The 16,378-nt window shown below is 36.8% G+C and overlaps 1 protein-coding gene across 1 annotated transcript; it reads right to left on the bottom strand.

Moving 5' to 3' along the window:
• Positions 1-2,378: 2,378 nt before the first annotated feature.
• Positions 2,379-14,991, bottom strand: ALG12 (ALG12, alpha-1,6-mannosyltransferase). Its single transcript, XM_026868198.1, has 10 exons — positions 14,972-14,991; positions 13,355-13,532; positions 13,071-13,203; positions 12,358-12,531; positions 10,818-11,012; positions 9,418-9,521; positions 8,720-8,943; positions 7,850-8,019; positions 7,587-7,662; positions 2,379-3,713 (listed from the first exon to the last, which is right to left on the bottom strand). Exons 2-10 carry the CDS (start codon positions 13,517-13,519, stop codon positions 3,482-3,484), a joined length of 1,473 nt encoding a protein of 490 aa, XP_026723999.1. The 5' UTR covers positions 13,520-13,532; positions 14,972-14,991; the 3' UTR covers positions 2,379-3,481.
• Between the last annotated feature and the right edge of the window lie 1,387 nt (positions 14,992-16,378).

Here is a 16,378-nt window from a genome sequence, read left to right as displayed (position 1 = left end):
ACAACAGTTGTAACTGCAGTAGGAGAGGCAGCACAATCTCGGTCTTGGTCGCCCAAATGTGTAGTATCTCTCACCAAGGGGATGTGTGAAATAGCCAGGGAGCAAGAAAAAGGGGTGTGATCAACGTTTCAAAATGTGTTATGCAGTTAAATTGTATTAAGGTGGTGTTCTGATGGCTGAAATGAAAAGGACAGCAAAGGGAAGAAACTGTGACATGTTCTGGTTTTTCTCAGTGTTAACAGATAAGTATATTTTATATCCAATAAAACCATTTTCCAGGTCCCTTAACAACAAATCCGCTCTTGAGAGAGAAGACCCATAGCAAGTACTTAGGGCAGGTGTAAGGTAAATATGGTCTGATATTTTTTTTCCCAGCTCTGAATGCTCTATTACTTAAGAGACTTTGTGAACTGGAAGTTGTTCCTTGATCTTTGGTTCTTTTAGTTATTGATGGGAGAATGATCTGTTTTAACTCTGCTTTGAAGCACTTTTACTTTCAACATCCAAAAATGTCTTCTATGAGTAAGTTCCACAACTCTTTTCATGCAATTACTTAATTTAGTTTTACAATACAGGGTGTCCTAAATCTTAGGCTGTAAGACAGTGATCATTCATGTCTCTGGGTGAAATTACATGGTGACATATTTGTGTCCAAATGATCTGTTAGCCTTGCTCTTTACAGGAACAACCACTGCTTGTAAGAAATTAAGTCAAACTTCAAAAGGCAATATATGATCCTACGCAACATTTGACCATTGGGGAGTTTAACAAGACATCCTAAAACGAGTTTCATTCTAAAGTAGCATTATACATGTTAAATGTGTTTTATTTACAACTCCATTCTGTTTTAAGTGTCATAGATGGAATTTTAAGAACCTGAATAGTCATGAGAAATTTATTCAAATCTTCAAAAATTCCACTCTTATCTGCACCATTCATGCAGTAACTTGAGGCTTCCCCCTATGCCTCCCAAATGCAGAATTTGTAATACCCCACTTCAAATTTGTAGAAGGGATGAGAGTTCCTTAATGCCCTCTTCTATCTAAGGTAATTTATAACCCACACTTTCTTTCTTCCATGCAAGTACACAGAATATTAATCTATATTAAATGGAAAAAATAAGATTCATCTTTCTTGTGGAGCTAACAAAAGACAACACAGGATTTGGAGATGAGAAGATTCATTTAAGAGAAACGACAGATGGCTTTAGTTTCTATTCCAAGGACTGTTTATTGAAAGCAGCCTTTGGGAAAAAAAACTCCAGTAATCTTCATCCCAGTTTGACAGCTGCCCCTTCTTATTCTGGGTATGGGCTACCATAATATTCATTGCCTATGTTAGAGGGGGTTCTATGTTCCATAGAAGTCATACAGCTGCTGGTGCTATGGTGCTGCATGCACTGCATGGGTCATGATCTAGCCTTTTGACTACAAATTCAAACAGGTTCCAGATCTAAAATCTAAGCACTGTTTAAAGCTGCAATCCAGTATCTCTTTCCTGTCTCCTTGTATGCATTTTACATTTCTATACCCCAAACAAATATACTTAATAGGCCCATTTCTTCTGATTTTAGTACACACTACCACCACAGCTGGTTTAAGTCCAAGAGGTACCATCAGCCTCAAAGTCTGGGGACTGACTCAATCAGCTACATGTGTCTGATATTCAGCAAGATTATTTTCAGATGTCTAATGTCAACAATTCTGTGCCACTTCAGGCATTAGCTTGAGACGCCTGTTATAAGCATAATAGCCCTAGGTTTTCTCTGTAGTTAATAGCAGCAAGTTTCTACAGAGAGATTCTGACAACCAGGGAGTAACTATGCACCTAACTTCAGCAGTGCAGACATTTGTCTATGCTTGAGCAGGATAAATTTTAGTTTAGGTTCTTGAGGTGTGGATTACAGTGTGGGGGAGCTACATAAAGTCAATGATTAGGCTTAACATAAGGGCCTACATCCTTACTCCAAAGTTTTCCTTTGTATTGTTCCAAATTCTCAGCTATTTGCACATTCACTTCCTTCTGTCTCATGTGAATTGTTTGATGTTCAAATTGGCTCTGGAGGAAGCCAAGTTTTCTTCTAAAGAGAAATCAAATAGATAATACTTGAGTGATTTCAATTTCAAGAGCAACCAGAGACTGGACCAACAAGTTCTGCCAGTTGCCTTTGCCAGATCTGCTCAGTGCGAGGAAGCCCGCACAACAGCAGCAGCCACCCACGGGGAACAGGCTCCACCCCACCAGATCAGTTCCTCTGATACATAGTGTGGAGCATAAAAAGAAAACATGGTCCTAAAAACTGAAGCATACACAGGTAAAGGTAGCTCCTGAATGAAGCATACTTGAAGAAAAAAAGAAACCTGAAGCAAAACACTTTATTCAGTAAGAACTTTTTACTCTAGTTTTCAGTCAGCAAGGAATAGTTTTCTGCCCACAATTATTTCAGCAATACTGTTTTTTTACACGAATGGAGCTGCTGTCATACTATAACTTGCTCTAACCAAAATTCTAACATTTTTTTCTTAGTTTACCCCTTAAGTTGTTCTATTCCACAATTTAGGCTTAACAAAATCCTTAAAAACATCTACTAAAGAAGAGACTACAGAGCATGCTATCTTATTCTAGCGTGTAACACATGGCACATTAGATTATTCCTTACCAAAGGGACCACTTAGTAAAAAAAGAAAAACAGCACCTATTTTCTTAAAATGTATTCAAGTGAATATCTTCATAGGTAATTTTTGCACTGCAAATTAAGATAATATCATTACAGCAAAAGAGGGAAACATTATTTTAAAATTTTTCCTGTGAAATCCAAGCTGATGCTTATTCATGAACTGCTGGAATAAAGATAACCAGCCTTTAATACTCAAATCTGTTATGAGACAGTGCTTGTCAAGAGGTCCAACTGCTTTTTAAGTGTATCTTTCACTTTAATTAGTTTGGTAGCCTACAGGGCACAACTAGGTATTGTGATGAAGCTACAAGGAATATGGCTTTCCTATGTTGATAACATCATTAAGGTTCACACAGGCAATCTGACAATGGAGGGGGCTACAATCCTGCAGATATACATCAAGTAATACATCTTTGCACACATAGATTACATATCAAATTATTGCCATAGCACAAACCTGTTCCATTATGTATCTTATATAGGACAATTAGGACATACCTGTGCTACATTATGAAACAGCTACCCAAACCAAGTAGACAGGTTTTACTTAATACCACTAAACTTGTAGGTAGCCTCTCTCAAACTTATCTAACAATACAACTCAGTATTTGAGTATATACTGACTAGGAATGCATTGTAATATTTATGTAAGAAACAGGACGGAGCTAAATACCAATTGGTACAAAGATTTTCCGTGCCTTTCCACAGAAGCTGAATTGCAGTGCTAGAATGACAATTTGCTGCTGTCTTAGACTATTCGGTCATCAGCAAAATTACATCAGAAGACTTACTTAAAATTCACAGTCAAGATGATACAGTAAGTTTTTCCAACAGTACTAATTTTGGTTTCAAATTTAAAGTAAAAGGAGGTAGTGCAGTCAGGTTCAACCCAATTTTACTGATGCCAGGTATATTTGCCAGTGGCCTGTGGGTTGTCTTGTAATGTGATATTTGAAGAGGGTTTGTTTCCATCAGTATGTGTGTGTAAGAAAACATCAACTGGTCTCCTGGTTTAACATCTTCTCTTTTGTCATACCTGTAAAGAACAAAGAAGGCTTATTTACATTCCTCTCTTCACATATTAAACATCTCCATTATTGCAAGGGCGTGTAGAATCCAAGATGAAATGCAAAAGGAACATTCTCAGTTACATCTTTTGATTAACTTAACTAGTACAGCAGGAGGAAACTGTATTTTTGAAGAGTTGAGGGAGCCAGTCATTCTATGCAAGTCTTTCTCCTGCTATTGTGTTTTAAGTCAGGACATTCTCACTAGTCCTCTACTTGAGTTCTATGGAGAAAGGACACCAAAGTCTAAGACTGTAGAAAACTGGACTAATTTTTAAGTTTACTCTACAACAATTATGTTTTGAATAAGTGTGGGGTTTGGGGTTTTTTTAAGGGTTTTAAAAAATTTTTAAAAATGTTATGAAACACTTTAACAGAAACCTTTCTCTTTTAGTAGTCATACATTGAAGTAGGAGCCTCAGAGAATAGCAGGGAGAAGACTTCCTTGAATGCTGCAGGAAAGAAAGAACATCTTGGCAATTACAGTATTAACTTGGCACTTGTTATTCCTGGGTTTAGTTCCCTGATCTACTACATGTTTGGGCAGGTCCCTTTGGGTCAGCTTTATAAACCTGTTCAGGTACCTATATATAAATTATACACTTTTAACAATTATATAAAAAGTAACTAGTGAGTTCTGAAACTATTTAAGATGTACACTTATGGTTATTTCTTGAAAGGAGTTATATTCAATGTAGCCATAGAGGGAATTTACAGGATGAGAAAACAAGTGATTAGGTGGCAGGGATGTGAAGGATCTAGGTTCAGCCACTCTGTCTGATCTCAGCCCAGAACCAGTTTGTTATCTCGGAGATGTATGAAGCTTTCTTATTTCTCTAGAAACAGACAGATCTCCCTCACTGTCTCATGGAAGAGATGGTTCTACTTCGCAATACTTATTTATTCATTCACTGAAGAGTCGGGTGGAATTTATAGCCCAAGGGTTAGGATGCTCATATTGGACACAGCAGCCTGATCGAGTCCTCAGTCTTTCCCTTCAAAAGGGAAGAGTAATTCCATGCCACCGCACTCCATAGACCAGTTAAAGTGTTCTTCCAAAAGTGGGAAACCTAGATTCAAATCTTTGCTCTGTATCCCAGAAAAACATTCTACACTAATGCTGGGTAACAGTCCAGAAGACAGAGGTTAAGATGGAAGTTACTTACCTTTAGTCTGTTTATGACAGGACAGTCTTAGGCATCTAACTATTAAAGTGCCCATGCTCTGTAACCCCAGTGAAGAGTAGTGCTCAGTTCTTCACCATTTCTATTGCCCTCTTCTGTGAACTGTTTTCTACCAGCTTTTGGAGCTCCTATTCTTAGGCACCTGATTCCTCCCAGGCATTTCACAAGCAACTGACTCAAGGCTGTGGCTTTTCTTACAGGCATGGACACTGGTAGGGAAATGGTGCAATCCCAACCCTGCATACTCTTAAAGGCACCTAGGAGTAAATCCAGGCTGCATCTTTTGCCATGTGTCTTTGAAGGCCTGCCCTCTCATCTGCCTGAATTCTCTGTGAAAAACTGGAAACAATCTCACTTTATATTTTTAAAACACTCCCTGCCATAGCAGTCATTAACATTTAAGAAATTTAAAACAAGTACTCTGCAGCACACTAGAGGATTTGTGTGTCATGTTAACTAAAATTTTGGCAACCCAGTAAAGACTCCAGGCTGAAAGAATCCAGAGGTGTCAATAAATACATCACATAATGCAGAATTAGTCTGCACACTAAAAAAAAAAAAAAAAAAAGTCACACACTAATTTCAACTGCTATTTCCAAAAAGATCACAGTATCAGTTAGAATAGTACATGAGTCCAAACTGGCAGAAGGAATGGTATACTTCGTAACAGCTTTACCAACTAATTTTGCATTTCCTTCATCAGCAAATAAAAGGCCTTTCATCTGGCTGCAAGCATTTCTGAATTTTGTTATTTTTAAATACTTCAAGCTTACACAGCATTGTTTATTCCTGGTTCAAAGAGACTGCACTAATTGAAGACAAGATTTTAACACCTATCCTGTGTAAGGATCTGCATCAAGCTTCTTTCAATCAGCCTTTGAAGAAAAATAATGGATCACTTGCATTTTTCTTGAGGCAAATAGATCTAATCCGAGCACGCCACTGGAAGCTGTTAACTTTAAGACACTTTTATTTATGAATTGTAATTATCCTGATGAATCATCAGCCTTCATAGCCACTCCATCCATAAATCTATTTTCACCTGATGGACACAGTTTATGAAGATGGTAAACCAGTTTTCACCTATCTGAAAGGCTGTCACTTCCTTGGATAAAAAGAAAATGGACAGCTGATGCCACTAAACTTTGTACTATTATGCTGTGAGACAAAGTGGTAATCCTGTGTATGATGCTCAGTTGCGGATTTTGCCTGATTTTTTTAATAAGAAGCTTTATGATGAATCAGCCCTCCCCTGAGGCTTTTTTAAGATGAGTAGACACAAACTGCTTGGTAGCTGCAATGCTATGAAGCATCCATCAGTGACAGGAATATTATTTGTTCATCTTCCAATCCCACTACACTACAGCCTTGTAAGCCCAGAACAACCCAAAACCCACTGCCTCAAAAAGCTCACTGAAACTGAGCATTGTATTTAGAGAACAGAGTTGTATTCAGAGTAGTGTGTGTACTTAAGCATATTCAAAAAACATTTTATGGAACATTTTAGCTATCACACGTCTTCTATCACTTTAATAGTTTAATGTGTCCTCCTGACTGTTCATGGCTTAAGACTTTCTCTACATTAAACATGCAAAAAACAATTTGAAATAAACACTGGACTGGTAACTCTGAAGGCAATTCAGTTTTAAACTGTCCATACCATCACAGAATTATAAGGCATAGCAAGATTCATTATAATTTCCACAGAAGCATTGATTTTCCCTTCTTCATCTTTACTTCCAAATTACTTCTATCTCTAAACATACCAATAATTAAATTCTGTTTGTTCACTTGATCCTGAAGATTGTAACTGGGGAAAAAGAACTCCATGATCAGAGCACTTCTTAACCCAAAATCTGCTTGTATTGCTCTTGTTTTGTGCAAATATAAAGTGAAGCTTTCTATTTGAAACATTATCATTAAGATGACATTTTAAATTAGAAACCTCCACTTCAGCTGAAGAGGTAGGCCTAGGGATCAGAAAGGTGCCTTTTATCAGTCTGCATCCTGAAAAGCAAACAATGCCATCCCACAAATGTCTCCTACTATTCATATCAGTATTCTGGTTCTTATAACTGTTTGTGTATCACTGCTGGTCATGATATCAAAGGACTCAACTTCTTTCTCTCAGAGCCAATGAATGTGACCAATAATCCACAACAGCATCTTCAATGCCATCTATGTGAAGGGTGTTCCACATAAAAATAGACTTTGAATATTAATACACAGATAAACCTCACATTGCCACACATCATTCAAAAACAAACGAAATGAGAACACTGTTCTGCCAAGAGCGGTAAAGTGTTCATCTACAGCTTCATTTTACAAGATCTAGTGAGATATCAAAAGGCAGCCGCAGTACAGATATCGGTGTTTTAGTAAGCTAACAATTACTTGCACCGTTTCTGATGTCTTTAAAAGATTCTGCATTATTTAGGCAAACTAGAAACAACCAAAACAATTAAAAAACAGTGCAGTGCTCTACTTCTGAAAAGGCAGCATTGAATACATAAAAATTCTCTGAATAATCACATTGTTCTTGACCTGGCTTAATAATTACCCTGTGCCAGAAACTGTTTCTGTGATACCCCTGTGCATATGCAAAAAAGAAAAAGCAGGCTCATGTCTTCAGATCAAAATACTTTGTTCATAACATACCTCCAATCTGAATTGATTTCTAGAAACCGAGAAACTCCTGTCTGTGCTGCAGCCACATCAATATGAACAGAGACATCTACATAAATAAAAAAACAAAATACAGTTCCTCTTAAGAAAACTGATTAATAAATTAACAAAATAGTAACAGAAAAGATGCATGCAAGTAGCATGAAGAAGTAATACCCAATACATGGAAATATATACTTGCAAAAAAACCCTGCAATTGAAATTAGGTGAGCATACCTCATACCAGCTTTACATACCTGCTGTTGAAGGTACCAACTCATGCAACTTCTGAATTGCCACTCCTCCAGGATAATTGAAATGTGAAACATATAAAGATGTTCCTGAATAAGCAGCATTAACTAGAAGGTGCATTATAACAAAGAAAGATCCAAGTTTGTACAGCCAGGACTTCCGATAGTTATTCAGACTGTTAAGGGAGGCAAAAAATGAGTAAAAATAAACTTGTTATTTTTCTTTCATACTGGTTATTGACTCTTGTGACAGAAAACTCCACTGCTAATTTATAAAGATTAACAGAAACTTTATTACAAGTGTATGAAATGCATTTACTATCCATTTTTAAAGACTAACTTCTAGTGACATTTAAATTAGAATATTCTCATTAATAAAGCTAATACAAGCTCATCAATAAAGCTAAGTATTGCTGTGTTTAAAACCTTTAGCTATGCATGTGTTCTTTTTCAAAGAATTTCAGTGTTTTAACTTATTTACTCAGTACACCCAAGGTTATCTATTCAATACAAACTTACTGTTTCATGAGCCCCACCTGTATATTAAACTATCTCATAAGGTAAGTTATGTTAATAACACAGTAGTACACTGCATGTGTCTTTTTCTCTGGTGGATAAAGTAAACTGAACTGTAACAGCATAACAATAAAAGCAGGGCTCTATTCTTGACTCTGTCCTAGATTTGCCAAATGGTCCCATCAAATTATTTAACTTCTCTTTGTCTCCATTTCCCTCATTAGTCAAATGGATAAATAATATGAACACCTCAAGATGATCCTGACTCCAACATGGAAAGAAGTGCATAAAAATAGTAATAATAGTTATTGCTTTTCTTTCGTATTTTCAGAGAGAAGAAAAAAAAGACTTTGAACTTACATTCGTGAGCACATTTTAGCAGCCACTATGTTGAAGACAGGGAAAGTATATATGATAAAACGCAGCTCTTTGTGTGGAAGAAAGGAATATAAGAAAATAAAGCCCAGTGCTGGCAAAAGTAATATCCGAGTTCTCTTTTCTGCTACACCCAAAGGTACAAATATAATGCTGCATCCCAAAGCACGAGGCAGGGCTGAATAGAAATACCACAAGAAAGGGAAGGTCTTCAAGGTGAAAAGGAGAGTTAAGGATGCTTTCACTGCTAGCAAGTCACTTAACTATTCACGATAATACATGCAAATTTTGCAAATATGCAGTATATTTTTTATGTATCACATTCTTCCAGGCATTTGGTTTCCTGCCTTACCCTTTGAGAAATAAAAGCAGTCACCTAACTACGTTCACATCACGCAACAGAGGCACATCAAATGGTGATAATGAGGAGCACCATGAAAAACCAAGGGGAAGAAATCTGGCTTTACATTGGTAGAACACGAAAAAAAGGAACAGTTACAAAAGTTAAAATTCACAGAAATATCTAAGAAACAAACACTGTCTCATAAATTTCAAATAATGAAATACTAAATGAAAAGTAGAATTTAACACCATAACTGAGTCTCAGGAATAGGTCACGTCACATCTTTACTTTGACTGGTAGTGTTCAATAGATCGTTTTCCCTGGAAGTTTCAAAGGATACTCCCCAGTTGGAACTTTTGTTTAAAATTGTGTTATACCAGAGCACTTTCCCCTCAGGCCACACAAGTTGCCTCCAAAATAGAGAATCCACAACAACTGTTAGCCCTAGAAGAATTAAAGAAATACAAATCTGTGTGAATTAAAAACTAGGAAAAAGCAAACTAGCACATCCAAATTGCACATTTATTGATGAGATCAACATAAACTGCAACATGCATTGTAAGTCTCACCCAAAGCCACAGAGAAGGCTGAATCTCTCTTGCAGTGGAAATGCAGGGGAGAGAGGCACTTCTTAATAGAAGTCTTAACAGAAACATGTTAGATAGGAATCTGACTGAGATTCACCCCACTCCAATCCCAGGTGTAAAAAGCAGTGGTTTAAAGTTTGTTTTAAAAGAATATTAGAGCATTAAATGTAATGAATGCTAAGAAGCCCAGGTTAAATTCAGATAGTACAAAATGGATTTTTATAGTAAAGCTGATAAGAAAAACAATCTCTAGAAGTTTGCTACTATTTATTAGGTGAGAGGGAAGAAGGAGAGTAAGGAATGAAAGGCAAAAAGACAGGAAAAGCAGCAAATCCATTGGCCTCATCTCCTCCACTCAGCTCTGTGAAAACTGCTCTGGTATTTAAGAAGTTTGCCCAGTGAAGGGAATCAGTACCAGTGACTAATTTGCACTGGACCTCCAAACTCTTACACTGCGAGGTGTCTTCAAATGCACTTGGCATGATTTTTTTACTGTTTCTACTGTCCACGCTGTGAAAGGGACAGCACACTACCAGAGGTCACCATCAGGCATCTAACAAGCATGTTTTAATTAGGTAGGCTGACAGAGAAGCTTAGAGTATTTATGTGCATATGCATGAGCCTTCCATGGATGGGTAGAGACAAGGGGATTTTTCAATCTCTCTAGCATGGATAATCACTTAAGCTATTAAAATTAACATAATAAACAAACAGAGCTGAACTGTGACTCTCCCCACAACCTTCTTGTGCTTGGTATCCTTGTCTGTCACACAGTGTTTCATCCCAGGATTCACCTTATTGTTGTGGCAATAGATATTACAACTGGGAATGCATGTGTAGCTACAGCCAGGTACTAATTATACTTAAGTCAACTTGCATGTCTAAGCCTTTTTAAGACCAGGACGTTATACTGTAAGTATCTAAAGGCAGGGGTCACAGTATCTTTCTACTTGCTCTGTACACACCTATTTCCTCACACAGAAATTTTCAAAGAAATAAATACCATTGTCAAATTACTAGCAAATGGAATAAAAAAGAAAAAAAAAAAAAAAAGCCCTAAAGGCCAGGTCAGGTCACCAGAGAAGTCAGTCAAATCTCCAGACTTATGTTGAATTTACTACATGGCATTTGTTTTTTCTAAGAAAACACTTACCCAACCAAAAAATTCCAGCAGGAACAGCATGCGAAAGGACCTTGAAAATGGAGATTCTTTTAGTTAGTAACGTCACCAGGAGCATAAGGCCTAAGAATATGCAGAGCTCTGATCTGAAGACTATAATTGCCAAAGCTGAGAACCAAATGAATGGCCTTTGCTTTTGCTGTATCCAAAATGTCAATGCCAGGAGCACTGCAAAAATAAATAAAGCACAGCATCTGACACACTGAACTACTCGATTTCTAAATGGCAACATTTTTCTCAATGCTAGCATCTTGAATCTCTAACTCCCCACTAATCCTCTCTTGGTCTTCCTACCATTTCTATTCCAGAAATTCCTCCTCTATAAGAGAAATGTAATTTGGAATAACACAGAACTTTTTGCTGATGATGCTTAAGTAATTATAAAAGTATAACCACAGAAGGAACAAATGGGAACTCTTCCTAGACAGTATATTTTGTAGGTTTTGGAAAACAAAAGAGGAACACCAAAAAAACCCCAAACCTTAAGGGAGTACTAAAAGTCTTTCAAACTAAGATTTTTAATTATTATTGCTCAGTATCAGCTGAAGAGTTAGTTTATTCTCTTGGCTGAGTATATCCTGCATTCATAACAACAGCACCCTACTTCAGATATGAAAAAGAGACTAGAGACAACTGCTCAGGAAGGAACTATAAATCCATTTGTGTGGTTAGTTGGAGACACACTGTATCTCTAGAGATTAACTTTTTGACAGTTTAAGTCACATGGTAACACTGACTACAGAGTAAAGTGTTCATGATACTAAGGAAAATGTCTGAAATATTAATAGTGCAAAACCATGAAACAACTTCTATTTTTTAATACCTCCAGAAATTATCTGAGGAGTATATTATTACACAGTATTTATCTGACAATTCAACTGATTTTTGTTTTCAGTTCTGATCTACACAGCTTCTTATAACAACCTTGTATTTTTACTAGTTGAACAACTTGCACTGAAGCATTAAGTGACTCAGCTAATATCTGTCACATGTGGTTAATCTTCCCTCTCATCATCTCTGGGGAAAAACTGTATGTGTAGAGCAAGGCTTTGACTCCACCTCCCCATCCCCCCCTGTACTTTAAGTGTACAAACTGCTGCATTTGTAGATAACTCCAGAAGAGGAGAGGTTGTGGTGGGAGTTTGTTCCACAGTCTCATGAGAAAGCTGTTTCCTGTGTAGACTAAGTTCACAGATTTTTTTCTTTTTGAACTGCAGTTGTACCTAATGCCTTTTCAATAGTTCTAGGTTTTATGCATCAGATGTGTGTACATCTGAAAAACTTCACATACATTCAGAATCAATAAAACTTGATTCAACAGTCATTGCAAGCATATATGGTAAAAAAAAAAAAGAGAAAAATTACAACTGCCTAAGTTTTCTAGTCTTGTTATCACACAGTTTAATCAAGCACATGTATTAACTTGATCTGACCACACATCATCTGTGCTTTAACTACTGATACACTGAGAAGAACTTTTATATTTTAGAATTATTCCTATGCAAATACTTACCAAAAGGAAGTGCAAACACATTAGGGAGGGTTCGTGTACAGTAAAACATCAAATGAAACTGAGTAACAGTGATGAGACAGAAGACTGTTGATGTAGTTGCTCCAAACTGCTTTCTAACTTCTTTCTGCAACTTCCATAATGTGTAAATCACACTAAGCCCCAAGCTTCCTCGGACTATTAGGAGAATAAAAATGGGAAATAAGAGTAGTATCAGACAGATCACTGATGAATAACCATGTTACATAACATATTGGGAAGAAGGTATGAAGAACCATACTGAAGATATCAAAATATAACTCAAAAAAAAAACCACAAAACAAACAGAACTTCCCCATTAGTTTATCAATTTTAATCCACCTTTAGCTCATCATATATTTTTGCAAACATCAATGCTTCTATGCCCAAGTTAAACAATGTTTTCTGAAGCATACACAGAAGTACAAATGGGAGTATATTCTCCGAAGACACTTGCTATTTCTACAATGACATTCGTTAGCACAGACTTTCTCTGCACTGTTAGTTACCCCAAAGAGGGGGTGGAGTTACCCCAAAGAGGGGGTGGGATTGACATGCTGGCTTTAAGTTCCCACAGCTTGCAAAATCCCTCATTAAGAGCATCACATTTTAACCAGCGATCCAAACACTGAACATTACATCACTCATTAGTCCAGCAGTAAAAACATCTCTATTCTGACAATTTAAAGTTCCCATACCTATCAGCTGGGAGTAAAACTTGGACATTCTTAGCACAGAAAGTACATATATAGCTGGGCTGGAAAGAGCAGCAATAAAAATTGGTCCAAGGAACGTTCTTGGGACAACTCCAGGAAATTCATGATGGTCATACTGCAAAAACAAAGATCTAAGTAAGGCAGGCAAATCAGAAACAAAGGAAAACTGGGATAAATTGTATTCACATTGCATTTATCCTACTCTCATAGCAGGGAATTGCAATCTTTAGCAGTGTCCAAGAAAGAACATCTCCTTTCAAATTTACCTTATCCAAGTCCAGTTGGTGGTATACCACATCATGGATAGCTTGTAGGTTAAAGCTCTCCTCAACTTTTGTAAAAGGACAGACAGTTAAATGAACAAAGGCCACAACAATAATCAGCAGCAGCAATGGGAACGACCGACCACTCGAGCTCCTCTTCTGAGCCATATTCACATATATTCTGTTATTAAAAAGAAAATACATTAATAACATGGTACAAAGTGTACAAACAGAAAAAGAGAGATTGGTAACACAAGGAAAATATACCACAGTACACTAAAAGTTTAAACAAAGACTAATGATTTAAATAATTGATCCAATTTTTTAATAGTCAACTAATTCAGTAGATACCCAAAAATACATGCAAGCAGCATTTCAGTATTTATGCTATGTTCTGTAAATACAAAAAACCTAAAAATCCTCAGGCAATATAGACCCTACTTAAGAGATCTCCCTTTGTGTCCCATACTGCCACAACTGCTGAGAGTGCCACCTCAATTACATCTGCATTTTGTGGGAGAGACAGTTTTGTAAACAACTCTCACTTTAATCTCACACTGAATTTACACATGATCTTTAGAACATACTTGCTCACTTGTCTAGGACTCAAACTAGTGGGAGAGGAACCACAAGGATAAGAAATTGCTTGGAACAGAGGACTTTGATCTTTTGAGTTTGCCAGCTTGACAGCAGCTAAGTCGGGACTTGACACGTGAAGGACAAATCCCCTTCAGTACCCACACCACGTGTCATTACGGCATGAGATGGTCTGAACCCCATCCTTCACACTCCTACCCAGAAACAAAAGCCATCTCTCCCTAGTGCCTAATTTCACAATACTGTGTTGAGTCATTCTTATGGTAGCATTTATGATGTATTTTATCATGTTGATAAAGTCATGTGTCCCACTGATGCCAGAGCAAATAAAGCATAAGTATTGTCATGGGTAAACAGCTCATCTTTTCTAGTTTCAGATATACACCAGTTAAAAAAAAAGTTATTTTCCATTATCATTTCCAGCAAAAACACAGTAATCTATTTCAAATTCTTTTAATTTAAGCCTCCCACTTTTTTTAAGTAGACAATTTAATAAAAGAGATTTTGATTATTACTATTCTTGCTCTGTTCACACGGAAATAAAACTTTTAAACCAGCACCTTTCAGGTACAACCAGGGCTTTGGTTAGAAATGTTTTCTCCCATGTTTTGGTCTAAATATGTCCATCACACACACACACAGGTAAGACAGTTGGCAAATTTCCCAGGATCACTTAGCAACTGCTTCCTAGAGTTACCTTTTCCAGAATCGATGTTTGGCCTGCTCATTAGTAAAAATAAATAAAGTATGAGCTAAGGTTCCTTATTTTCAAAGCCAAAACCAAAAAATCCTGAAATTAGTGTACTTCCTTGTCAATTGCATGTATATGCCTATTATTTTATGTATCTCACTGACTGCACCGCACCTGATTGCCACTGTCACTGTGTTGTAACTGAAGCTCCAACACTGGGCTCAAAGACAACAGAATTCTGTGGTAGGTCCTTACGATTTTGGGCTTGTTTTGCAATGGTAAGAGCCTAAATAAACATAACAACCCAGGAAGTAGGAAAAAGTCTTTTTAACCTGTGCCTAGTATTGCTTCTTTACAAGGATGAATAAAAATGGGTTGTGCTATGACAGAATCCTTTTTCCACAGCAGCAGCAAAAGAGATATGGGACTGACATCAGCAGCACTTCAAGAAATGTTTGGCAGGAATTAAGCCTCTGCACAGCACCATTTATCTTCCACAAATTCTTGTCTATAGAAAGCTCTCTTGCTGAATTCTTCCTATAAATACAAAGGCATCTCATGTTTCTGGCCAAATTTACATGAGAGAAAGATGGACACTGAAGCAGCAATCCACTGCTGCATACAGCAATACAGGCATTTGAGCAACTTGTGTTCCCAATTCACAGCTTCTTAACGTTTCAGATATTTTAGGACCCAATAAATCCTTGTAAAACAACCCAAGTGCCAAGAATCTCTATTTTTTCCATTCTTACCACTTGTGTAATAAAAAAAATGTTACCTTCAGCTACTAATACCACAATCATTATACCCTGACCACCTGTCTGCTCCTGATGTTTTAGCTGATCACCACATGAATAATCAGTCTACAACTTCCTAAATTGTCAGAATAACAGTGAAGCTACATATCCCATACACTTTATCACAAGGCTTTTTTTTTTATCCAGTTGATTCCAATCCTTTCTATATGCCTGAAGAAAGTAAGTTTGCCAGCATACTCACACATTTGAAAGATAATCATATGCATTATACATGCTGAGATTCCCTAAAGGGAAACATGCTAGAAGATAAAAAACCAAAGCATGAAGACAACAACTAGGTTTCTGAGATAAAGCCTAATAAATTTAGTGGTCTTGTCAAGACTCAAGATAACTTGCTCTGTCAAAAGTTCATGCTGACAAAACCTCAAAATTCAAGTAGTAATTATCAGGACAGGTAGACACTGAATATGATGTTTAAAATAAATTTACTATATAAAAGGGAAAATACTTGCAATTACACCTTTTTTTTAAATACCAAAATCACAGAAACAGATTTTCACCTAATAAAAAGATTTTAATAATGAAGGTTAGAGGAATATTGTAAGCAAATACAAATATTTTTATCCATCATTAATGTTCTAGCAACTTCAAAGAATCTTTCCCAGACCCGCACAACATCAAGACTGAATCATAGAAGAGCAGAGACTTTCAACACAAAGAACTTATCCCTTCCTAGGATTAAACTGGGTGAAAATAAATTGTTTTATTACATTAAAAAAAAAAAAAAGGCTGAAGCCCTTTCATCAAAAATTATTTATTCTTTTGCTACACTTTTCATGTGGAAGTGTTATTAGTTTCAGTAATAGGCTTTTTGCTCTTTCCATGAAAAATCTACCATATTTAGCTCACTTATGTTTTTCAGACACTCTTCAGCCTAAATACTGGCGTTTCCAGACGAGACCGCAGCCTCACCCGCCGCTT

The sequence above is a fragment of the Athene cunicularia genome, assembly GCF_003259725.1.
Source record: "Athene cunicularia isolate RWA chromosome 1 unlocalized genomic scaffold, athCun1 chr1_part2, whole genome shotgun sequence".
Taxonomy (NCBI): domain Eukaryota; kingdom Metazoa; phylum Chordata; class Aves; order Strigiformes; family Strigidae; genus Athene; species Athene cunicularia.
The sequence above is the reverse complement of the archived record's forward strand: the minus strand, read 5'-3'. Positions and strand labels throughout refer to the sequence as shown.

What these genes read in the sequence shown, in the direction of transcription:
- ALG12 (XM_026868198.1), bottom strand. Translation starts at nt 13,519, where the DNA reads ATGGCTCAGAAGAGGAGCTCGAGTGGTCGGTCGTTCCCATTGCTGCTG. An exon ending in ACCAACTGGACTTGGATAAG is followed by an intron (nt 13,204 to 13,354) that starts GTAAATTTGAAA and finishes TTGTTTTTGCAG; the next exon opens with TATGACCATCATGAATTTCC. An exon ending in GTTGGTACCTTCAACAGCAG is followed by an intron (nt 7,663 to 7,849) that starts GTATGTAAAGCT and finishes TTATTTATGTAG; the next exon opens with ATGTCTCTGTTCATATTGAT.